Source organism: Anabas testudineus, chromosome 2 (genome assembly GCF_900324465.2).
Source record: "Anabas testudineus chromosome 2, fAnaTes1.2, whole genome shotgun sequence".
In the NCBI taxonomy this organism is placed as follows: Eukaryota; Metazoa; Chordata; class Actinopteri; order Anabantiformes; family Anabantidae; genus Anabas; species Anabas testudineus.
In genome coordinates, this window is record NC_046611.1 from 22660511 (window position 1) to 22685291 (window position 24781).

The 24781-nt window shown below is 40.1% G+C and overlaps 3 protein-coding genes across 6 annotated transcripts; 1 reads left to right on the top strand and 2 right to left on the bottom strand.

Moving 5' to 3' along the window:
- The first annotated feature begins 165 nt into the window (after positions 1-165).
- On the top strand, positions 166-16007 carry acad11 (acyl-CoA dehydrogenase family, member 11). Of its 2 annotated transcripts, none has more exons than XM_026363800.1 (20): positions 166-346; positions 497-596; positions 1289-1414; positions 1644-1805; positions 1925-2089; positions 2172-2313; positions 2457-2578; positions 2671-2777; positions 3028-3139; positions 3511-3588; positions 3775-3913; positions 4245-4352; positions 5111-5209; positions 13088-13157; positions 14115-14200; positions 14330-14401; positions 14618-14772; positions 14925-15041; positions 15453-15562; positions 15639-16007. In XM_026363800.1, exons 1-20 carry the CDS (start codon positions 228-230, stop codon positions 15751-15753), a joined length of 2304 nt encoding a protein of 767 aa, XP_026219585.1. In that variant the 5' UTR covers positions 166-227; the 3' UTR covers positions 15754-16007. The 2 variants fall into 2 exon arrangements, with proteins under 2 accessions (XP_026219585.1, XP_026219587.1); XM_026363802.1 differs by having other exon boundaries at positions 233-346; positions 478-596.
- Positions 5218-13081, bottom strand: ackr4b (atypical chemokine receptor 4b). Its single transcript, XM_026363803.1, has 2 exons — positions 11102-13081; positions 5218-9446 (listed from the first exon to the last, which is right to left on the bottom strand). The coding sequence occupies exon 2, from the start codon at positions 9433-9435 to the stop codon at positions 8317-8319; it is 1119 nt and encodes a 372-aa protein (XP_026219588.1). The 5' UTR covers positions 9436-9446; positions 11102-13081; the 3' UTR covers positions 5218-8316.
- Positions 15982-24641, bottom strand: u2surp (U2 snRNP-associated SURP domain containing). 3 transcript variants are annotated; one of them, XM_026363797.1, is made up of 26 exons: positions 24581-24641; positions 23706-23804; positions 23471-23585; positions 23220-23344; positions 23040-23110; positions 22818-22906; positions 22636-22671; positions 22448-22530; positions 22132-22297; positions 21827-22038; positions 21385-21428; positions 19790-19894; positions 19612-19678; positions 19314-19477; positions 19004-19166; positions 18790-18869; positions 18619-18706; positions 18376-18510; positions 18057-18246; positions 17851-17931; positions 17640-17691; positions 17373-17520; positions 17157-17267; positions 16957-17069; positions 16668-16844; positions 15982-16525 (listed from the first exon to the last, which is right to left on the bottom strand). In XM_026363797.1, exons 1-26 carry the CDS (start codon positions 24623-24625, stop codon positions 16387-16389), a joined length of 2898 nt encoding a protein of 965 aa, XP_026219582.1. In that variant the 5' UTR covers positions 24626-24641; the 3' UTR covers positions 15982-16386. The 3 variants fall into 3 exon arrangements, with proteins under 3 accessions (XP_026219582.1, XP_026219583.1, XP_026219584.1); XM_026363798.1 differs by lacking the exon at positions 22636-22671; XM_026363799.1 differs by lacking the exons at positions 21385-21428; positions 22132-22297; positions 22448-22530; ... (5 more) ...; positions 23706-23804; positions 24581-24641 and having other exon boundaries at positions 21827-22022.
- Between the last annotated feature and the right edge of the window lie 140 nt (positions 24642-24781).

Consider the following 24781-nt stretch of genomic DNA (forward strand, 5'->3'; position numbering starts at 1 on the left):
TGGATTATTTAAAATGTAATTTTAATTTAATGTTAAATTATCTCTGCCCATTACATTTCAAAACATGTTTTATCCTCTAAAACATTACCTAGTAAAACAGCTAAATAACAATAATAATAATAATAAAACAAAAACGACGTTACGTCCGTGTGCGCACCCGTAAACGCTCCGGGTCCTGATCAACACAGACAGCTAGAAATGATTAACAGTTGAGTTCTGACAGAGACATGGAAGAAACGACTCCTGTACGACAGCAACACAGGTTCAACACCGACAGGCTTCACAGATATCTGTCTGCTAAGTCACTGGTGTCAAATAATGACACGTTCACTGTCAGACAGTACAGGTAAGATGGAGCTGCTTTGGTCGTTTCACACTTTTCTTTTTTCTTCAGTTTGTTTTGTGTCGTCACGTTAAACGAGAAACCAGCTAAAAAGCAAACATGGTGCAAATCATCTGTGGCTAACTGGTTAATAGCTTCCTGATATCTTTTCAGTGCTGGTCAGTCAAACCCCAGCTTCCTAATCCAGACACCGTCAAAAAGCTATGTTCTCAGGAAGAAACCCCCAGGTGAGCTGCTGCCAGGGGCTCATCAGGTAAGGCTGGATATGCATGCAACCTTTGGCCCTAGGGTTAAATGTGTCTGATCAAGTTAAATGTGTCTGATCAAGTTAAATGTGTTTGATCAAGTTAAATGTGTTTGATCAAGTTAAATGTGTTTGATCAAGTTAAATGTGGGCCTGCTGTGTGTGTAGCAGTGTTACTTCTCCAGTAGGAGGAGAAGCTCCATTTGATTTGATCGACTGGTCCAGTACTAACAGATGATACTAACAGATTCTCTAGGCTGCATTAGAAGTTTATTTAAATGAATGATTTGAAAGAATACTGTTTTTGCTTCCATATTATTAAGTTTGTATTTATTTTTACAAATCAATATTCAATTATTCAATTCAGTTCAATTCCAAATGTATTATCTGTATAACACTAAATAAATAAGTCATGTTAAGGCACTTTACAGTGTTTAAGGTTTAAGACCTTACAAAATATAACTGTATTGAGAATTATATAGAAAACCTAACAACCCCACTTGAGCAGCACTAGGTGACAGTGGCGAGGAAAAACTCCCTTTAGAGGAAGAAATCTCCAGCAGCACCAGCTCACCTTGTCACATCATGTCTCTGAGGTTTTTAGGATTTTTTTAGGACAATTGTGTCTAGGATATAAAAGATATCAAATAAAATTATGTTTTGACTCAGTATGGTTGATCTTTGTCACCTTGTTAATGCAGGTGGGCAGGGAGTATCAGGTGCAGAAGGCCCTGTTCTCAGCTGGCTTCCCTGTGCCCCAGCCTCTCTTGCACAGCACTGATGTCGAAGTAATCGGAACAGAGTTCTACTTGATGGAGCATGTGAAGGTTAGCTGTGCCACAGTGGGCAGATTACCAGCCAAAAGTCCTTTGATCTTTTATATCTACTGCTGTTTGCCTCAACCTTTGTCCTGTTTTCTGTTGAAAGATTAAATCTGGACACATGTTGTTGCTTGCTAACACACCCAACTGATGCACAGACCTCTAAATGTGCATGCTTGCATTATGTAATGGTCAACAGATAGAAATAGAGTTTTTCCCCTCATCACTTGTGCAGGGACGTATATTCAGAGATCTTCGTCTTCCTGGAGTGAGTCCAGCAGAGAGAACAGCTCTGTATGTGGCCGCTGTAGAAGTACTGGCAAAGCTGCACTCACTGGATTTGGCATCACTGAAACTTGAAGGGTATGGGAGAGGAGCAGGCTACTGCAAGAGACAGGTGAGATAACACACTGTACTCAATAAGTCAAAACATTTTATATACAGTATGTATTCTGTATATAATGTAATCTAGACTGGCTAGTTTTAACATTAGTATGTGTTTCTCCATCTTAATAGGTTTCCACCTGGACAAAGCAGTACCACGCAGCAGCCCACAAAGACATTCCAGCAATGAATGAACTGTCTAATTGGTTGATGAAGAATTTGCCAGCCAGTGATAATGAGGTCACGCTTGTTCATGGTGATTTCCGATTGGACAACTTAATATTCCATCCAACAGAGGTAAACCTTTTCTGACGTTATTTCTTATCCCCTCGATATATTTGACGTACAGTGCTTCACAAGGTGTATTTGATGTCATTAGGCACGTGTCGTTGCAGTGTTGGACTGGGAGCTGTCTACCACTGGGCAGCCCTTGGCAGACTTGGCCTACTTCCTCATGCCTCACTACTGGCCCAGAAGCCTCCACATCATCAGTACAATGGGCAGCTTGAAAGGAATACAAGGTTATGACAACAGTTAACTAAATCCTTGAAAATACTCAGTGAATAGATGTATTGATACATCTTTGTAACATCTTTGTGTACTATTTATGTTTGTACACTCATGGTTTACTGTGTATACTGTCCCTGTTGCTGTTGTTGAGCAGGTATCCCAAGTGTGGCTGACCTGACCTCCATTTACTGCAGGTGTCGGGGGATCCCATCTTCTTTGCCAGAGCTGAATTTCTATCTGGCCCTGTCTGTCTTTAAAATGGCAGGAATTGCTCAGGTTTGTCTTTGTTGATATTACAGGATCCAGATGAAATTCAATGCCTCTTTGGATTGGTATGATTTAACCCAGTGGACTCCTTTTTTCACCAGGGTATCTATGCTCGACATCTTCTGGGTAATGCCAGCGCACCCAAGGCAGATCTGTTTGGCCAGTGTGTGGAGCCCCTGGCTAAGGTTGCTTTGCAGCTTGTGCAAAGGTTGGTTGCAGTTATCTGATTGATATGGATTAATGCACTGATATCAAGTTAATAAAACTTGATATAATGAGCTCGTATGCTGATGTAAGAGACGGTTATCTAAATTCCTTTTTGTTGTTGGCCGGAAAACAAATCAGTTCCACCTGCCTCCTAAAGTTTCAACAAGCAGCAGTTGAAATGAGGCAGTTAGCAGCTGTGTTTGACATTCCCTGTTGGATGTTTTTAAACCGCCGGATGTGGTTTTTGCCAGTTTGCCCGTAGGTCCAACAGAACACACACTGTTCCTCCAGACAGCTAAAGGTCAGGCTGTTCTCCAGGAGGTCAAAGACTTTATGAGACAATACATACTTCCTGCTCAGGAGGTTAGTACCAAGATCTGGTAAAACAAAAGAGAGATTTGTTTGTCCACTTGGACTTTTAACTCAGTCATGAAAGGATTTGAAAGAGTTCGACAAAGAAGTTCATTCAATGAGGACAAATTAATTCATGTGCAAAAAACAATGCGTCTATTCATTGTATCGGAAACAGAAGCATTTTTGAAACGTCACAAATCTTTTTTGCATTAATTTGTTGAGGAAATATTTAAATTATTTTATAATAAATACATTTGCATGTTTTCTCTAATGAGAGGTGTGCAGTAGTGAAAGCAAAGTTAATATGAAATGGGTGCATGTTGGCATAGCTATGACTTGTATTACTGAGCTGCTTTGTAATAAATACAATTTTTATCCAGGAAGTTGCAGAGTACTATTCCAAACACACCCACTCTCCACAAAGATGGCACAGCCCGCAAATAATAGAGGATCTAAAGGTATGTTATTTATTCAAATATTGTTTAAACATTACTGTCCTTACTGAGTCAGCCGCACACTACATTCAGCAGTTTAATCAAAAATACAGTTTTCTGCTGCAACTTGAACGTTGCTTATTATCAATGTCTGCTTTAGTCCGTGCATACGGAAACAGTGGGTGTAATAAAATGTATCTCTGTGGCCAGGTTAAAGCCAGGGAGGCAGGGCTGTGGAACCTATTCCTTCCTGCAGTCAGTGGTCTCAGTCAGTTGGACTATGCCTATATTGCAGAGGAAACTGGGCGCTGCATTTTTGCCCCTGAGGTTTTCAACTGTCAGGCTCCTGGTAAAACATTGTGTCAGATTTTGATTAAACATTGAGGGCATGGACAATGTTATGGATCCACTTTGTCAGTTACATGGCTATACTTCCTCTTTGTTATATAACATAGATCATATTTTCACATGTTCCGGATAATATCTTTTGTGGTCAGGTAGTCATCTCATGTCCTCTCCACATCCAACTATTCAGGTTTGTCATGGTAATCATGCATTTTCCAACTTGTCTCAGACGAGTTAGAACAGTATGATCCTGGAGAGGATGTGTTTTTTTGTTTCGTTTTACAAATTTAGCTCATCTACTGGAAGAAACAGTTTTTTATGATGTTGATTCACAGACACCGGAAATATGGAGGTGCTGCACATGTTTGGCAGCGAGGAACAGAAGAAAAAATGGCTGGAGCCTCTACTCAAAGGAGAAATACGTTCCTGCTTCTGTATGACAGGTATTATAATGTGTATATTCCCGTGCATTATTGAATGATATTTGATTTATATTACAGGTAACTGTGCTTTACAAAAACTGAAAAAATAAAACTGCACTCTACCATATTTCATAGACTCAGTAGAGCTATGAATATTGAAAGCTGGAGTTAGGCAGGCGTGAACCAGGCAGATTTATGGAGTGAAATCATTTTCTGTGTGTACACTTGAGGGACACTTACTGTGGTATCTTTCAGAAGAAATGTAGCACGCAGGTCTGTCAAACACTTTAATGTGATATGCCATCAGAAACCCTTGGTTATGAGTAATTCCTCCCTGTTTTTCTCCAGTTTGGTTTCCATACTGCCTGGAAACAGCGACATGCTGTTGCCAGAAGTGATTACACTGGGTGTGAACCTCCCCGTGGTTTTTGTAAACACAGATGGTGATAAGTAGTGTTTTGGGGATGTTTTTTGTCGGTAGTTGGGTTGATTTATTACAATGATTAGAAACAGCAACCTCTGTCATTTGCTGAAAAAGAATTTCGATGTGTGACTTTGTTAGAACTTGCTTGCTGTATAATTCAAGTTTGAAATTTGTGAACTGAGTGCTCAGTGTATATTACATTAATCGCTCTACCTGTTTTTTTAAGCTGGAATCCTGAAAAAGATGCTACACGAAGCAAATGCCGGGGACTATACAATTAATTAGAGTCTGAATATTGTACTCACTATGTTCTGTTTGGTGTGAATTTTAAGCTAACCTCTGCTCCCTTCCCCAGAGCCTAATGTAGCCTCCAGTGATGCGACCAACATGGAGTGCACTCTTCGTAGGGATGAAAACAGCTACATCGTAAATGGCAAGAAATGGTGGAGCAGTGGTATGTTCATTTTTATTTATTAGTTATACAAGAGATTGCATATTGTGTCCTTCAAGAGTTTAATGGTCCATTTAAAGCCGAAAATGCCATTAGAGAGCCCAAGACATAATAAACACACAAGTAATTGAGTTCAGTTTGTATTTTTTAATCTGATATCTGAGAATTTTGTCCATTACCTTAAGAGCTTTTTGCTATTTGTGTGTACTCAAGATGTGGCTGTCCAAAAATCCCTACCCAAACCCCAAACTCCTAACATATGGACAACAAAAAAAGTGCAGATGACTCATTCAAAAAGCACTGTGTAACAGAACGTTTTATGATCTTTAAACACTTTGTTCCATTTCATTCTGGAAAATATGCTGTGGAGCACCTTTGGTTTGCCTGACTACATGCGCACATTGAATATGTTTATTCTGTGGACAAAAATAGTAATCTCTGATTAAGTGAGTCAGAATTCTTCTAGTTTATGGTGCAATGTAGTCTGTTGTGACCACCCACTGGCTCAATAACTTATATCATAGAATCCTGTTAGACTAACGAAACAGAATAATTTGATGTAAGGAATATAATGCAAATGAAGTCACCAACAGCGTAAAATGAGCTCTTACGTATTCTCAGCTTACAGTTTTTAGATGTATATGATATGCTCTTTGAATCACTGTGAACTAAAAGATATTCCAGATGTTTTCCTTGACATGGATGTGGTCTGAGGGTTTAAAGGAAAACATGAGTCTGTTGTTTAGTCTTTTTGCTTTTGAGTCTGTGTGGAATTCCTCCTGAAAGCACTATTTTCTTTAAAAAATGAGCCATCATGTAGACGGTAGCTGTCATTTTGATCTAAAAAAGAATGTCTTTTCCTACCGCCCCTCTTTTCATTTGAAGTTAAATTTCCATTAGTTGGGAAAAAAAATCTTCTGGAGAATTTCCTCTGTCTGCCTGTATATGCTAGATCTCTGTGTTAGGTGGGGGGGAAGCAGATGTTTTAATGGATGTATCATACTTACTGTGACCTTTGGCTGCTTTTGTGGCAAACATATTATTCTGGAGTGGGTTTTGGATGGTCTTTTGTGGTGAGTCATGATGTCCAGACACACTCAGTCCAACTTGACTTTATGCAACAAAAGGGAGGATCAAACTGGACCATGTTGTATTAAATTAAATTACATAATACTGTTTTTCTATCGTCACACATTCTTTTCAAGTATAAAACGTAACGTCCACAGCCAGCACTTATTGGTTTTTCCCCGCTACATTCTCCAAGAGCAGCCTTCACAATGTGTCCTCTAAAGGAGGGTCTGTTTATCTGTGTGTTTATCTTTGTACAGTAGGGTTCCCCACAGAGAAATAAAAGTCTGTGGATTTCATGGTGAATTATAATAATTCCATGATATTTCCACAGCAGCTTGTAGTAGCTTTCTGTGAGTAACTGTTGCTTTTCATGAAATAATATTTCATGACTAATCCACTACAAACGTCTATAATCCACATACACTACAAAACCAGTCTATTTTCCTATGTTCTTAAATTTGTTCGTGGGGAGAATCTAGATTTTACCAGTGTAACTCGGTGGTGTTAAAGCTATGTAAGACTGACCCGTTGGCATGAAAATGTACTGAAATTATTCCCAGACCTGCAGTCTTTTATCATGAAGCCATAGGCATTTATTATTTGTATACGCGCTCACGCAAGCTCAAACTTTGTACATGTTTAACATTATTAGTAGTCGCTAGCGGAAAGGGATCCTCATACAAGCCCTTAAAACTTGGTTTTCTTTGAGCCAAGTAAAGATTGTTGAGCGAAATGGTCACATGATTTAGTGTTACAGTTTGTTGTGATACATAATGTCTGCCAATAGCTGCTTGAAAATTTACAGTTTGAAAAACGTTATACATCTGGGTCAGATCATAATGAATTCAAATGAAAGACAGGTTGTAAATATTGAACTTAATTATGGTGTTTTGATACATAACTAACCGGAATCACGCAAGCCTTAGATCTTCCTTGTCTTATTCTTGCAACATGCAGTACTTGTGTTTTCTGGGTACCCAGTCATCCCTTTGCTTGGAGACTGGGAATTGCAGTGTAAACATTTGCCTCTCTTGGCTGACACACCTAGTTTGTATATTGTACAGAGTCTAGCTCGCACACATTACAGACATTACAGTAAGACATTACAGTGGAAACAGGATTGCTAACTGTAAATAACCTTCATCTGGCCCGTGCTTTTATTCAAAGCTGAAAGGAGATGGAAAGAATGCTAAACAATTAAATGGCTTTGCGTCTTAAGGTCATTATCTGTGGTGGATCTGGTCAGGCAGTCTGGCCAAATTCATCTGTCCCTCTCATAGTTGCAGCTGTTTGAATAACTTGCTGCTATTTCTTGGACTGTGTCCGTTCCAACACACTGACCCAGAATTTGATTAGCAGTGAATGTATTAGGGGTAGCAAGTAAAGGGTAAAGTAATATCACGGTATTTGGTAAAGTCTGTGGAGAGCTTTTATAATACACCACTGAAATGGTAAGACATTACACAAAACTCTAGATACCACTCAACTGGAAAGCATTTCTTCTACAAAATCACATAATAAAGATGAACAATTCAACTCAGTCTGAAGCCCCTTGTAGGTTTCCCTGTTAGCTGGAATGGAGGGGACATTCTTGCTGTTTGCTGGTCTGTCTTTGTCTGCCAAATGTTTTCTGACAGAATGGGTAACTCACTGTGCAACAAAGCCATCCCTCATCCCAAAGAAGGCGGACTGTAAGGTTGTTGTGATTTGTTGCAAGGAACTGAAGTAGTACTCAGAGCATCTTGAGTTTCAACATCAGTTGGCAACAGATGTTGACAGATGCGGTTCAGTGAAAAATATTTGTTCCTTTATTTAACAAAAAATACATAATTTATACAAAATACTTTAGTTAGTGCTTATAAATTCACTGTACATATATATATTAACACTAAGAAGTAAAATTGAAGATTACTGATGTGTAGCTTACTGTATAAGGTAGTAAAGATGTGTAAATATATCTATATATACAGTATACATAGACAATTTTGTATAGGTGCAAGAAAGAAAAATATAGATACAGTACCCTACATGTTTAAGTCTTAAATAGTAAAGGTACTGGTGTCTTGGTCTTCTGAACCAGACTGGGATTGTGTTTGAGTGCAGGTGTTCAGTGCAATCTCCACTGCTGGCTCCTCATTGACGTGTCTCGGGTGTCTCCCAAGTCTCTGTCCAAGGTGCTTGATAGCCTTGAGCACATGTCCCCTGAAGGAGGATCCAATGAAGGCATAGAGGAGTGGGTTGATGCAGGCATGGGTCAATGCCAGGCTCTCTGTCACTTGAATAGCACGATCCAGTCTCTTGCTGACTTGGCAGTCAGTCACAAGGAGGTAAATGACGTCCATTGCTCGGCACAGCTTGACCACGTTGTAGGGAAGCTGCGTAAGCAGGAATACAGCCACCACAGCCAGCAGGACCCGCAGGGCGCGCCATTTCCGGTCTCTCCGCACCCCAACTGCCTGGCTCAGTGCCCGTCCTACCAAGCTGTAGCACACTATCATGACAAGGAAAGGCAGCAGAAATCTAAGGATCACCTCTAGCAGCTCCAAAGCAGCCTTTGCAGGGCGGGCCATGCTAGGAGGATACCTGGCTGTACAGGCCATCCTGTGATGGGAGTGCTTTACTGTAGAGAAGATAAGTTCAGGAAGACCGAGGAAGCTGGCTACGCTCCACAACACCAGACACACCAGGAACCATTGTCTCCTTACCCGGGGACCCGTTCCAGTCCTGCCTGTCGGGTTTTGAGCTACAGCCCTGTAGCGATCCACACTGATACACGCCAGCAGTAGCATGCCACAGCTGAAGTTGGTACTGTAGAGGAAGGAGGTGAGCTTGCAGGCTGCCGAACCCAACATCCAGCCATGGACAGCATCAGCTGCCCAGAAGGGCAGGGTTAAGAGGAGCAACAGGTCTGAAATGGCGAGGTTAAGGATGCACACATCTGTCAGCGTTCGTACACGCACCCGAGATGTGTAGACCACCACTACAAGGGCATTCCCGGCCAGACCCACCACCAGAGCCAGGGCATAGATGACTGGCAGGAAGATGCCGGCAAAAGACCTCACATCTTCTTTGTCACAGATACTGTGGACAATATAGTCATAATCATCATCGTAACTGTCATTGGAGCCGGAGTCGCCATCAACAAGGTCGAAATCCATTTTTGTTTGCTCTACAGAAAATACAGCACAATTTAGGGAAACATTTGTTTATTTTTAAATAGGAAAACACAACACAAACAGTAAAATCCATGTCTTGTTTTTTTTGTCTGTGTTATTCAGCAGAACAAAACGGCGTGTAAGCTCTGTTACAGAAAAGAGGAGTTATTTCTGTATTTTGCATCAGAGGAATCTCTCCTGCCTGGTTTCACTAATGGCTTGAGCTCTGGAAGTCTGAACTGTGAGGGCTTGAATAGCCCCAGTGAACACAGCTCTGGGGGAAAAAAAACAAGAGGCTCACAGATCGTCCTTTTGAATTCAGTCACTCTGCATTCTGTTGGATACTGAATGATCTACTGAATTTAGAAATGGTATCTTTTGGTCTTTTGACAACATAGCGATCCATGTGTACAGCTCCAATTGGTTTTCCATCTCTCTTTAATGATTAATGGAATTGTTCCTGTTAAAAGTCAAGAACTATGAGAAATATGTGGAGAGAGATGAGAGTTACTCGGTGCAGCCAGGAGAATGTTTTTACTGTAGGTGGTATGTGCCTGTTCAAGATGTACGCTTGATATCAAGACTACTGAAAACAGCAATAATGCTTAGCTGAAAATATTTTTCACTATTTATTCACATAGATCTTATCATGTTTTACACTTTTTTCAATTCACAAAGAAGTGAAATTCAGGAAGCAGGTTACATCATCTTTGGACATGGACCAGATATGTATGGAGTATACAGCATCCCAGGAATATTTTGGAGCTGACAGATGACAACAGTTGTTTATGACAACTGCCTAGGTTCGTTATATAAGGAGTTATTTGGTCCCACATGGGAGGAGTGGGTGTTACTTAAGCAGACTGGAACACAAATATGTCAGATATTCCTTCCCTGTCGACAACTGCACTTTGTATCTAGGGTGCATAGTAACAGGTTGATTGATGGATTGGAGGATCCATGGAGGATTATTATTTATTTTTTGGAGTTGTTTGGATTATTGGTAAAACTCGCCCTTTACTTTTGGATCACAAAAATGACCACAATGTGGATTTATAATTTAGCAACCTATATTATAAATATATAATATATAAACCAACCTTTAATAGTATTGGAAAAGCTTAATTATTTCAGATTTAGCTGTTTAGGGTTGTTAATTTTGGAGTTTTAGTACTGTACTAACATTCATGTTAAAAATTGTTCAAATAATTCATTTTATCTTAAAAAATGTATCATGATACAAGCAATAACTAAAAATAATAGTTTTAGAAGCACCACTGAGACAAATGCAAACATCAAGCAGCATACCTATTTTAATTTGTTATCAACAACTCTCTGGTTATAATAATGTCATAAAATATCCAGGACTTTGACTGCAAGTCTAACACTAAAGTAAATGTTTACTGTCAGAAAAACAAGGTGCCATGCCTTCCCATTTACAGTATCTGCTAGTGCAAGTAAATGGGAAAAATGTATTTTACTGACTTAGAATTAACAATATGTAAAATAACATAAAATCAACAAATAATAAAAGCAAAATTACATCTTAAGATTTCCTCTACAAAGCTGTCAGTACATGGTACAGAATACTTCTTTCAGATTCTTCTTGAGTACTTTGTTAAAATTGTGTTTTTATGTTTGTGTGACAAAGTTGATAGGATTTTCTTACCTTGTGTGCTCCTTTAATAAGATTTGTAAAGTTGACAATATTAATCCTGAATTACACACATATGGTTGTTGTGCATGCTCCGGAGAAAAGTTGTCTGTACCGTAGCACTGCAGTGAATGATCTTTTAGCCTCAGCCCTCCCCACTCCCTGCTGACACTCACTCAACCACGTAGCTCTCCACAGTTTATGTGTGCGTGCGCGTCTCTGACTGTGGCTTTGTCCCGTTTCAGGATAGACTTACTCTCTTTCTCTGTGACACTGTCTAAGCACTGTAGAAAGAAAAGATGGGTTTCATTCTCAGATTAAGTTGTGAATTTAATCTCCTACTGTTGAGGTAATGCAGGGAGTTCCCTGGCCGTTGCCCTTTGTCTGTCTGTGAAAGGAAAGAAGTGATAATAGGGTATAAAATACATTCCAAGTGGATCATGTTTGTCACATTTGCTGCGCTCATTGTGATTACCGTGGTTTGCTGGAATGCTTCCTTTTATTGCTTTATTTGCTAGTGTGCGCACTCATATTAGCAAATATTCCTGTGAACTATTCAGATGCTAAAATCAACAAGAACTATTTCTGAATGACGCGACAGTATTCTGAATTCCTGGGTATTTATTTATTATTTTGTTGCTTAGGATTGCCGTTTCCTTATTTTGGCTTCCTCAGAAACGGTCAACTTGTTTATAGACCTTCCCTGGCTCTCTCTTACTCTCTCTCTATCTCTTTCTTCATGCCTCACTATATAAATAAATGAGTAGAATAGAAATCCACAAAGCAAGAGGATCCGGGAGACTAAAATAAATAAAAGGATGCTTGTGTGAAAAAGTTAAACATAACTTTGGCAAATTGGAAAGATATCAGTTTTATGAGTAAGTTAGTCTGACAGACGTTTTTAAAAGAATGCAGTAACATAACATGTTTGACTGTCACATTCTCGGGGAGACAGATTAGTGGGTTGGGAAGCTGTTTTTTCATTCCAGTGGTGATAAGACGTGTATGGGCAAGACTGACGAATGACAGCAGGGCTCACCCCTGATCAGAAACCATGAGACTTATGTAAGGGTTAGCAAGAAAAGCCAGCCTGCCCCTGAGCCAAACGGGCTTTCCTCTATGTGGTTTGCTTTTGGGTGGAGCAGGCTGGCGATCTTTTCTGTTTTTGTTACATCGCATGCATAATAGTTCAATGTTTGTTTAAATCAGTAAAGCAGTTGAAACACTGAACATCTGTCGGATCGTTTCAGTCTTCACAGGCGCTCATGCTGTGATTCTGCTGTTGAATATTCAGACATTATTGATGTGTCGTCAAGGACCGTCTGGTGTCCATATGTCTTCTCCTTAGGGGACAGTTTTACCATTTGGACAAAAATCTAAACAGGAAGGGAGACCATTGGTCACCCAGACTGTGCCTGAGGGATTCAAGGCCATATGGGAGACTGAATGTCTGAACGTAGGCTTCCGACCATGGACGTGCCACGGTACTGTCCATTTGGTCATTATCACTCTGCACACTTCAGCTATCCTATTATCAGAAATGTCACATCTTCACTCCCTTTCCACTGAACTGTTGGACAGATGCTGGGAAACCGGTCTACACTGTGACGTCTGCAGAGATCGCCCTCTAGTGGGAGTTTTCTAGTATTTATATGTTTTTGCCTCAATAAGTAGCAATGTTTTATTTTTCCAGAAGTTACTCATGTATATCTCCAGTTTGTCTCCAACAAATACGATCTGTTTATTGTCAACCAAAAAGTAACTATATGTGAAATAGTTCAACTCAGGAAATGTTCTCATGCCACCAATCTGTCACCAGCTCCTCCAATGTTTGGAGCACTTCCTAGTCCGTGACACACAATGTTTCCGGAGAGACTCGGGTCATGAAATGGCTAAGGACAGAGTGGAGCTGTGAAAGGTTGCTGGTTCTATTGTTTGCTATACCACTGGACAGCAGCAGACCATGAATACCAATGAGCCATTTTTAACTGTTCCCTGCAGGTGCTGGCAGTTCCCAATGCAAAGTAGCCATTGTGATGTGCAAGAGCAGTTCTCAGGATGTGAGCAACAGGTCTGTACAACAGTTGTGGGACAAAGGATATTTGTCCGTTTCCTCCTCTGGTGTGGACAGGAAGGACACTTTTTACAGTGGCAGGAAAAAGTATGTGAACGTTTTGGAATTTCATAGGTTGATGCATTTATTTATCATAAAATGTGATCTCCTTGTATTAGTTAATACTCTTAACTTAATTGAAGATCAGATCATATTTTATGACATATTAATGCAGAAAACCATAAAACATACTTTTTCTTGCCACTGTATGTATTTTTGCAAAGCTGAAGTCATGTTTTTAACCACAGGTGTTATTATTTTTGCTTTTTTGTAGTCCTGCTTACTGTTTCTGGTTTTATAAATTGTAAATTGCTGAATATTTCAATGATTAATTTGCGTTTGCACTTGACTTCACCATAACCACTGTGCCGTTATAATGGCAGCACTTCCTCTGTGCTGCCATTATAATGTAGATGGGCTTTGCTTAGGCACAGGGAGTACTTCCCAGTGTGCGCTCACATTTTAAGAACACTGCCTAGTGTCACCGCCTAAATGTTTTGTGTCGCATAGCAGAAAAATGTATTAATTTAATCTTGCTGAGGCATTCTGACAGTTAAATCATGTGGCTGACAAATAATTGGCACACATTTGAATTCAATGCTCATCAGTTACAAGCATAATGTTGATGTTAATGATTTTTTTTTTTTTTTTTTTTTTTTGAAGCAACCACACCCAATATATGTAATACACTTTCTACTTTATTTGTTGCCACAGCAGTGTAACAAAACACACGCCCAAACTAGTCCACAAAGAGACTGAAATAAATCAGGGTTGGAGGTTTTTCACCAGCAGTGAACGTCATAAAATGTATCACATTTAAATAAGGAGGAAAAACTACAACAGAAAAACAGTTACGTGGTCAACAAAGGATGATGGCACTCCTTTACAGCTCTGGTTCTAACCTTTTTTTCCTAGGCATGGCCAACACAGCATGATCCTTGTACCTATGGACACACCAGGTGTAAAGCTCATCAGACCACTCACTGTGTTTGGACAGGATGGTAAGATTATGCCTTGTCATCACATCTTCGTGTGCTATTTTTTATCTTTTACCACAATATTAAGTTTTTATACAAAATATAACCAGTTTTCATTAAATTAAACATTTTTCCCCCCATTTCTGTGCTCAGATGCCGTCCATGGTGGCCACTTTGAAGTGCACTTTGAAAACGTGCGGGTCCCTGCCTCCAACATTATTCTGGGTAAGAAACTGTATTGGTACTTCTCTTGCGTTGTATTCCTCACATTAGATTTTTCCATGAAGCACTCTACACCTGTAAAGCCTTAGAAATGTGATTCCTTATCTTTATAGTGTTTAGACAATAAACTGATTTTCAGATGAACATGTGTGAAAGGTCACTAAGACAGAGGTATCATTTCCCTCTGGTGATGATTGACGATATCTCTGTTGTTTCCAGGAGAAGGCAGGGGATTTGAGATTGCTCAGGGTCGTCTGGGACCAGGAAGGCTGCACCACTGTATGAGGGCTGTTGGCCTCGCAGAGTTTGCACTGGAGTTGCTCTGTCAGCGGGCTGCGTCCAGACGCACATTTGGAAAGAAACTCTACCAACATGTGAGTAAACATTTAGTCAACTGAACTAAATTCTACTTTAATTTGAAGGTTCCTGTAGCATGTGTGGGGTTCCTTCCCACTGTCGACACCTAGTGGACAGATGTGTAGCTACACCGTGAGTAAATGTGAGTATGTCTACTGTATGTGTACAGGAGGTTGTTGCTCACTGGATAGCAGAGTGCCGTCTCATGATAGAACAGGCCCGTCTACTGACTCTACATGCTGCTCATGCGCTGGATACAGTGGGAAGTCGGGCTGCTCGCAAACAGGTACGACTTTAGTCTAACTGAGCATGCTGTGTCCTATTTCCACACTATTTACTAATACAGTATACGGCCTTTGCAATTAATATGTAAGAAATAACCATACTGCAGATTTACACAAAGGAAAAAATATTTACAGCTGTCACATTTTAAACTGGCTTCAGAATGGCCCTGCTACTTCAGCTCAGCTAAATATTAAAATTAGTTTTATCCCCAAGTTTAAACTTGTGTAAGTTTCACAGCACTATCACTCATGTTTCCTTCAACAATGCACCAAATCACTGGGTTAAAGTATGAAAAATTACATTTTAGGCATACACCGTTTTATTACCCGTGTGTACTTTATACCTGTGTTTATGTAGTATTTATTTGATGTTGCATGAGTCCTCTTTATTTCTACTGTGGCCGGCTTCCTAGATTTCTATGATTAAGGTGGCAGCAGCCAGGATGGCCTGTAAGGTGGTGGACTGTGCCATGCAGGTGTATGGAGGTGCAGGTGTATCTGCAGACTTCCCTCTAGCACAGATGTGAGTATATTTTCCACACAAGTGAAGAGCATCATGAAATAAATCTGATACCCCTACTAAGGACGTTCTTCCTCAGGTATTCATATGCACGGACTCTGCGCTTTGCCGACGGACCTGATGAAGTGCACCTCTCTTCTATTGCATATCAAGAATTGAAGGATCAGCTCAAAAAGGCACAGGCAAAACTGTAAACAAGCAGTTGTAACCGCCTCACTAAACTACATTGCTGTTTTCAGATACATTTTTGCATAATGCCTTTTCAGTACCAATGAAGTATCCGCTGAGAAGGCCTCTGACTCTAAGTCCTCAGAATTACATTATTGTGCTACTAAAATACACTAACTGTAAATGAGATTTACCAGAACTGCCTTCTTTCAAATCAAAATCAGTACTCGATTCCTGTTTTTCACTAAATAATATTTGATTAAAAATGACGTGTTTATTAGGAAGTCTTTTTTTTTTTACGTGAACTACAAAAACAGAAAATGACAGCATGAATATAAGACTAATTGTCATCACACTCTGTACGGGTGTGGTCTACCACATGGATGAATTCCATTTGAAGGTGGTGGGGAATCAGGACACACAAGCACATTATTTTTTTTTTGTACAATATAAAACAGCAATGGCCCCCATCCATTTGATACACCTATTGGCAACCCATGCAACATCCTCCACTCTTCATTGTCTATACATTAACATCTGGGTAGAGAGCTTCAGCTGCCAAATCAGTCAGTCAATCTTTTTATACAACACGGTGCAGAAAAGGGAAGAATGACAGGGCAGGAGAAAAGGCCGGTCTGGAGGCTGAAGGAAAAGACATGTCAGTGTTTGCTCTTCTTTGACTTTTTGTGAGACCGGTGGGGAGACCTTGATTTGGAGCGGGACTTCTTAGTTGACTTCTTGGGCGTCCTGGAACGCGACCTCCTGGATCGTTTAGGTGTGCGCGGTGATGAGGGAGATCTAGTGGGACAAAGATGCAATACTTTGGTTACACCTTTATGCATCAACTCACCTGATCCCACAACTATTCATGAAGATCATGGGGACTGTAGCAGAAAATGCAAGGTTAAAGCCAGAAGCTCCTAATGAGAGCTCATCTTACCTCTTGGAGGACTTCTTGTTGCTGGATCGAGGGGAGTCTTTATGAGAAGAGCGTGAAGATGTGTCTTTGGAGTATGATCGATCGGAACGTTCTGAGCGCTCTGAACGGGGAGAGGATGATCGGCCTCGTCTGCTGCTACTTCGTGTTGGGCTGGGGGACCCACTGTGACGCCGCTTCCTATCACCCACAGGGGAAAATAATTATCCATTAATTCAACAAATGTCATGTTTAAAATACCCACTCCAAAATACTAGACCTACACTTTTACTCCCTGCCAAATAGGTCCCACCTCTCTTTCCTTGTTGGTGTGTCATCCTTCTCTTTTTCCTTCTTCAACTCCTTCAAGCGTGTCTCGGCTTTCTCCTTCTCTTTCTCCCGCTCAAGTTTCTCCTTTTCTTTTTCCTACAGGAAAGGTTCATAATAAATTTAAGTAATTTTGCTGTATTCCGGTACTTAATGTGATAACGTTTGCAGGGCCTTATTTATTACCTTTTGTAGTAGTTTATCCCTGTAGTGCTCCACCTGCTCCTGGATACTCTGGCCAGGCTTCTTTGGCCTTTTACCAGACTCCAGCTCATCCTGGAACTTCATGACCTTAACCTAAATAATGATCAAAATAATTAATTTCTACTGCACACAAAATACCTCAAAGATTATGACATGTTGGTACATGAAATTTTGGGGTTTGTAATAACCCTAAGGTACCTCTATCTCTCTGAGCTTGGAGCGTTTCTCCTCATTCATTTCTGACATCTTGGACTTAATATCTGAGTCCTCTCTAATGGGATTGGAGTAGCTCTGAATGTCCTCCGAGCAAGGGCTCCTATCATCATCATCACTGTCCTCCTCATTCCTTCAAAAGGTGGAAAACAGTTTATAAATTCAGTGTCCTGAGGTCTTCACAGTGTAACAAAATAAGACTATTACCGTCAAAACAAACGTGCATGTGCACCCCCACACACACCAACTCACTTTTTCGGTTCTTCTGGTTGCTCAAACATCTCCCATTTTGAGGTTGTCACAGCTGAGGAGTAAACACAAACCAATTAGAAATCAGCACTGAGGCAAAAATAGCAGCAACATCACATCTATTACTGTCAAGCTACTGTAATTTAGGTACACATTTGTGTGTATTATGTCTGTCAGGGTATAATTAGTCTAATTTGCCACCTCAAGGTCTCACCTTGAGCTTCTAACTCAGACTCATCCACCGCTTCCCATTTTGAGGGTGCTACCTTGAAGGTTACCTCCTTGGATGGATCCACTTTAAAACAAAACAAAAAAACAAACAAAACAGGAAAATGACATTAAGTTGAGTTACTGTACAATAGCTGCAAAAACATTTGGACTGGGGTCATCAAATCCTGTGTAGATTTCTGTACTACTCACAAGGTATTCCATCTATGTCTTCTTCCATGGGCTTGATAGGAACACCGTCAAGGTCATCGAGGGGGGCTCCGTCAATAGGAGCCCCATCAATGGGCCCTGCATCAATTGGCACCCCATCCACATCCTCCAGTGGAGTGCCATCGACATAGTCCCCGATTGGTGCTCCGTCTATGTCTTCTGGTGGCTCAGGCTGGACCAAATTAAACATTTCACACACAAAATAAATAAACAGAAATGTGTGACTTTAGTAGAACACAGGGTAGGTTCCTAGGGCTACGTTACTGTAATAAAATTGTGAAAGTATTGTTTCATATTTTACCTCCACAATGCTTGGAGGCTCCTTCTCGGCAGAGAGATTAACCAGACCCAGGAATATGTTCTGCAGCTTGATAAGGAAGGGGTCTGGATATACAGCCCAATCCTCCCATGCCCGGAAACAGGACATTACTCGTTGCTGCCAGAGGAACACAAAATATAGACAGTTGATTTATAAAATTATGGTTGGATAGGTTAGGTTAGGTAATAGGTTGGATTTTAAACATCTGGTCATTTTGATGTTTACCTTAAAGTTCTCACACTGAAGGTGGCCCTGTATTGTTTTGTATGTCGCATTGAGGTCTGAGAAAATCTGGCAGAGTTTTGTCTCAAAACTGTTGAGAATAAGAGAATATAGTAAAAATCTTAACTTGAAAGCCTTATGTCATAGTTTAATATGATAGATTGCACAACTTACTATTTTCTGTAGTAAGACGCATTTGCTACTTTGGCAGAAGAGTTGTACAGCACATCAGACACTAAATACAACCGTGCAATCTGAAATTGAAAAGACAAAAAAGGGACAAAGAAAAAATAAATAAATTTCTTTTAAATCCAAATGTTTCTTCAGACAATTGACTACTATATCATTTGACATTATTTTCTAGCTGAAGGGCTGTGTTATGTTTTGCCTTCTTGGGTAGAGGGGTCTTGAGGATGGAGAGGGACTCTGTGATGCACTCTACAATCTCTTCAGCAGCTTCAGCGTGGCTAAGACAAAACAACATGGCCTCTGCAATGTCTCCCCTCCTTGGAGTCAAACCACGCAGCATCTCCTCCAGTTTGTCCCGCTCCCTGCAGAAATTAAAACCAGTTAAATCAAATTCTAATTACAGGTTTATCAACAGCAGAGCATTTCAACACAGTAGTTCCATGCACTGATTCATTACGCCATAAATTACTAAACAATTTATGCCAATAGTCATAAGGAAATGGTCTTACTCTTCTTTCAAGGAGCCTTTCTTGCTGGCTTCCTCCTCTTCTTCCTCTTCTTCCCCATCATCATAAGGACCATGGAGGTATGGATTAAGAGGAGGCGGACGCCACAAAGAACCATTTTTAAACATCCTAAAATCGTCTGTTCGCCATTTGCCTGGTGCTTCACCCTGACAAAGATAATTTGCAGAAAATGTCAAAATAAAACCTACTCCTAGAACATTAGGTTTGTCTTCGTAAATATGTTGGATGCCACAGAAATCCTCTGCTGAACTGAAACAATCTTTAAACACAGAAATTAAACCTGTAGTATGGAGTAGAGCTTCCACCGATAGTATACATGTGCCGGGCTCTGGTTCTCAAATAGAAACCTGGAAAAGAAAGACATAACTCAGGGAAAAAAAAAACACCTTAAAACTAATAATGCAATTTAGTAAATGTAAACAGTTAATACATTTCTGACTCAGTACAGATGCACTGACCTGTACATAGGATTGTTGATTTCTCTGTTCATGATCATGGCTTCAAACATTGGTCCTTCACGCACCACAAACTCGATCATTCGGTGGATGAGAGAGAGCAAATTCCTACAAGAAAAACACAGTTAAAGCAAACAGATTCAGACTGGCCTGACTTTTGAGCACTATAAAAGCCTGCCTAATAAAGATTAATTTATGCTTGGTGGTTTGACACCCTGAACAGTTGTCTTACTAAAGGCCAGGCAGATGTTTCACAAGAACATGCAGCCTTTGTCACCTACAGGAGTCTACAGCGGAATAGTGAGTTGCCATACAACATACCCGGCAATGGACCATGCTAAAATGATGAATGATAAATTATTTACTAATCTAATACAGCTACATTTTTAATGAAGAATTAGGTGATAGATATCTTCACAGAGAGACTGTCAACTGTCAAAGTGTCACATGACCAGGCATAAATTCCATCTGTGACTATGCCTCAGAGCCTATGTAGAACATGAATGCCAAAAACTCATAACAGTAAAATACTCAAACAATTAAGAATTTGTACAACAAAAAAATAAATCAAACAAATTACATAGCATGATTTTGTTATGGTGTATCATGAAGTTCTTTAAGGCTTTAGTGCAACAGGTTTTAATTACATTGCACTGTGTTGAAATCTTCCTATCAATTCCCACTCATCTCCTGACTAATGTGGAGTGAGGAAGAACCAAAGCAGTATAGGATTGTTGGCCTAAATATGCTAAACAGTTCATCTACTGGTGAAGCTGATAATGACTGAATACAGTGCAAATGGGAACATTAGAGATTTTTGTGACGATGTTTGGGGAAATACATGGTGCAGGCTGCATACAATTAACCTAAAGTGCCCAACAAGACAAAAGATGTCTTTTATTTGACAACACAGATCACATTTACTTGTATTGGAGCCGATCGTACCAATGGCAGGGTAAAATTCAGTATACTTTCCCAATCCATCCCATGATGCTTTTCAGGTCCCTCGCTGCTGCAGACAGTTCAACTTGTGCTGCTCACCAAGGCCAATGTCAAAGGTCATATAGAAACTAATCCTGGCAGGTTTAGATTTGTTGGCAGGGGCCATATTTACTGAGCTCCCGATAGAATGACAGAGGCCAAGGGGGTAGACGGTCTGAGTGAGCAATGGTCAGAGCGCAGATTTTAACAAACTACAGATCTAGGGTCAGCAGACTATGTATGTGGCAGTACTATGTCACCAAAGTTGAGCAACACAAATAAATGTTGATGTACAGCGTGGAACTCTGATGGAATAATGTCATGTCCTCTGGATAAACATCTAAACAGCACAAACAGCTTCAACAATGTTTTGCTGCATATTTAAACCAAGTGTAAATGATGGTGGGATGTGAAAGAGAAGGGCACAAAAAAAAGGTTGTCAGTCAGTATTCATCTATGTACTGGTATGAAAACATTGTAATATTGCCTCAACCGTTGCTCACCCACACAGACCAGCCCCCTGTAGCATGCAGTGATCAACTGATCAAACATTTTGCTTTATTATGGGATGTTTTTTCTGAATTTTTACACCAATTTAAAAAAAGAAAAACATGTACCTTTCTGTTGGGATAACCACTTTGACTATGGCTTGCGACAGAGTCTGTATATGAAGTCACATCAGATAATAAACATAGAATGTGAGTATTGTTAAAAAGGCAACAGATAAATTTTTTATAAATGCATTTAAAAGTGCAAAAAGACAACAACTTTCCTTTACTGCTGTCAGTTTTACTAAAAGGTCCTACACCCCTGACACTTAACTGTAAACACCTGTCTTTAACACTGACCATTTACTATACACATCTCATTATAGCCACACTTTGATATACAGTGCAACTAATTTATTTCAGTCAAAAAACTATATAACTTATAGAAGCTATGATTAAAACCTTTCTAACTGTTTCTAACTGTAATTAGAAAAGCTAATATCGTACCAGCAGAATTAACAAAACACTGCCATAACCCATGAGAAAATCCTAGTCTGACATGTTGAGTTACCTTCTCAAACTCCTCCTTGTTTTTAGGCGGAGGAAGCAGGGGAGCATTGGGGTTCTTTAGCCTCTCTCGGGGCTGCGCATTGAAGGGAAGGCCAGAGGGAGGTGGTGGAAGTGTGTGCTCCATCATGGAAGGAGGGATGTAGATTGGGTGGGGTGGAATGGGCACACCTTTGCCCCATCCTAATTTCATCTCAAAGTTCATTATCATCTTTCCTGTAATATATAGAGTAGAAAATATATAAATGTGCACAAAAAAGCACAAGTATGTCAATTAATTACATGATATGAAAAAGTACAGCTATATACCGTTTAGGTTCTTGAGTGCTCGCTCAGCATCCCTCCTGTTCATGAAAGCCACAAAGCCACAGTTCCTCTCCCGAGCCCTCTCCTCGTCTGTTCTTGGCCACATGATCTTCACACTGGCCAGTGGACCATAGCGACCAAATTCCTGACACAACATCTCCTCATTCATCTACAATAAAAACATACAAAAAATTATTACTTCATAAATATTTGCACAGCGCGACACTGCTGCTGTAATTATGGGCACAGGGAAATAAGAAGGTAATGTCCATTTGGAATTAATTGTCATTTATTGATAATAGTTTGAATGGAATCTCACCTGTGGATTGATGTTTCCAAGATACAAGTTAGTAGTGGATGGATCTCCAACATCATGGGAACCTGGTGCACAATCATCCAAAACTGCAGAGACAGAAGAGAGAAAATTTCCTACTGCTGTCTGACAGCACAATATATTTTATAAGCAAGATGAAGGTATTCACGGCCACCATATTAAGTCAAAATTACCACTGGACGGACGGTTTCTTCGTGAAGAACCATCCGCTAAAAGAAGCAGAAAAGCAGTATAAATTTTGTTTCTGGGTGAAAGTGGAAAAAGGGATGGGGGAGTGGACTAAAGCGTGCAGGACAGGGCCATTTCAGGCCAAGTTAGTAAATGGAATAGAATCATGCAACTGGAAGACACTTACATGAACGTCTTCCATCCAAGCCGGAGAGAGGTTCAAAACGACTAACACGTCCTTTCAACTTGTGTCTTTCATCCCTTTCCTCCTGTATTCTACAGGAAACAGTATATATAAGAATTAAGTACAACTTACCTCCAAATTACCAAAAACCTTGTACTTATAATCATAGTTCCACAGCATAACAGCTGGAAACTACTAGTTAGAGATTTATTTGTTGAAACTTACTGTTTAAGTTCTTCTTTGAAGAGCTCCAAGTTGCTTTTCTTCTTTTCCTTTTCAGTATTTTTCTTCAATGACTAAAACATAAATTAGGAAATAATGTCAGCACAGCAATAACAAAATACAATTTATTATTTAATACAGCATTATCAAGAGAGACTATCTGTTGACTGTGACAGCGCTTACATGTTTTTTGTCTAATGCTAAAAATTGAGGTGGGGTTTCCAAAGGCAAGAAGCTTTTGGGTTGGGTCTCAAATCGTGACTTAGGCTTGTACAATTTTCCTCTCTTGTCATCAGCGGCTGCTTCCTCTGAAACAGCGAATAAAGTTTTCTGTTAGATTACATCATCAGATGTCAGACAAAGTTATGAACACTTCTCATGCCTTAACATTTCATGCAATCCATTTGCAAAACACAAAAATGTAACTAAATTACCTTTTGTTGCATTTGCAATACCACCACGCACAAAAGCCTTGACTTTACCCTCCCCTCCTCCTTCAAAAGCAGCAAGAAATTCCTCATAAATCTCTGCTGCTGCCCGCTCATCCTCCTGAACACAGAAAACAGTATCAAAGAAAGTACATACGCCACCGCACTGAAAAACATCTTGCAGATATTTCTACACATATTATAGTTAGACAATACTCTCCAAAGTTTCTCCCATGCTTACTTTTTTCTTTATTTCGTCCTGTTCCTTCTTGCTTAGTGTCCTCTTTGCCACTGCCATTTTGCCAATGCTGAAAGACTTCAGTTTGCTCTCTAGTAGCGCCTGCCGATGTAAACAAAGCGTGGTTATGTTTCAACAGGTATGTCATACGCTCGGGTCAACATGAGATTGAACTCGGTGCATAACGGATGTAATTATTATTATTTAGATTGTTGCTAAAAGGTGATATTTATAATAAACAAGGGTAAGTTTAGCGGGACTCATCATCGGTTACCTACTGTTAACGCTACGTAACACATAGTGCACTATAAAGTGGGATGTGCCCACTCGTGGTTGGACTACATTACACAAATCGTTGATGGGCACTCTATAAGCTATATTTAGTGAATATTTTGTAGTTTGCATAGCTGCAGTTGCTATACATAGGCAAAATTAACAAGAGGCCTAATGAGCTGGTCTCTGCAGCAGCGCCTCCGACTGAATACATTAACAGCGAATGACTAGAAGCAGGAGCAAAGGCCGGAGTTCCCAAATAATGAATTTACCATCACTAAATTCAAATGCACAGCAACCAAACTTTGTTCAAGAGACCAGTCGTGTCGGTACCTTTCGATTAGCTATTTCTTAAATAACTGCCCACACTAGCACCGTTGATGTTAGCTAAATCCTCAGCGTAGCCTAGCTAAATTAGCTAGTGTGGCGAGCGCCCAAAGGTTAGCTTGGTAGTTAGCTAACACCGTTGCGCACACTCGTAACTCTTGCCTCGTGCGCGCTATAAATATGTAAACAATCAATCTTGTTCCGGCATATTATCTTTTACATCGTTTTAATGGGAACTCATGAGACCTAGCTAATGAAAGTAGAAGTGGTAAATTCACCTTAGCGCTAGCTTTTTGAGAGCCACCAGGCGTTCGGTCCGCCATCTTTTGTGGAACTAAAACAAATCGATCGTGGATTAGAAGATAGCGGCGGCTGTAAAAGTCCAGGCGACACAATCAATAACCGAGTCACCGATGGCTTAGTTGTTTTTTCTGGAAACTCTTACGCGATTATGTTGAACCGCAACTGTGCCATGTTTA

Bases quoted from the DNA above. Each gene is read 5' to 3' on its own strand.
- u2surp (XM_026363797.1), bottom strand. From the start codon at position 24,625: ATGGCGGACCGAACGCCTGGTGGCTCTCAAAAAGCTAGCGCTAAG. The intron at 22,672-22,817 runs GTAAGTGTCTTC...TGCTTCTTTTAG, and splicing joins CTTGGATGGAAGACGTTCAT to CGGATGGTTCTTCACGAAGA. The intron at 17,070-17,156 runs GTAATAAATAAG...CCTTTCCTGTAG, and splicing joins GGGATAAACTACTACAAAAG to GAAAAAGAAAAGGAGAAACT.
- ackr4b (XM_026363803.1), bottom strand. From the start codon at position 9,435: ATGGATTTCGACCTTGTTGATGGCGACTCCGGCTCCAATGACAGTTAC.
- acad11 (XM_026363800.1), top strand. From the start codon at position 228: ATGGAAGAAACGACTCCTGTACGACAGCAACACAGGTTCAACACCGAC. The intron at 2,778-3,027 runs GTTGGTTGCAGT...GGTTTTTGCCAG, and splicing joins GCTTTGCAGCTTGTGCAAAG to TTTGCCCGTAGGTCCAACAG. The intron at 4,353-5,110 runs GTATTATAATGT...TCCCTTCCCCAG, and splicing joins TTCCTGCTTCTGTATGACAG to AGCCTAATGTAGCCTCCAGT.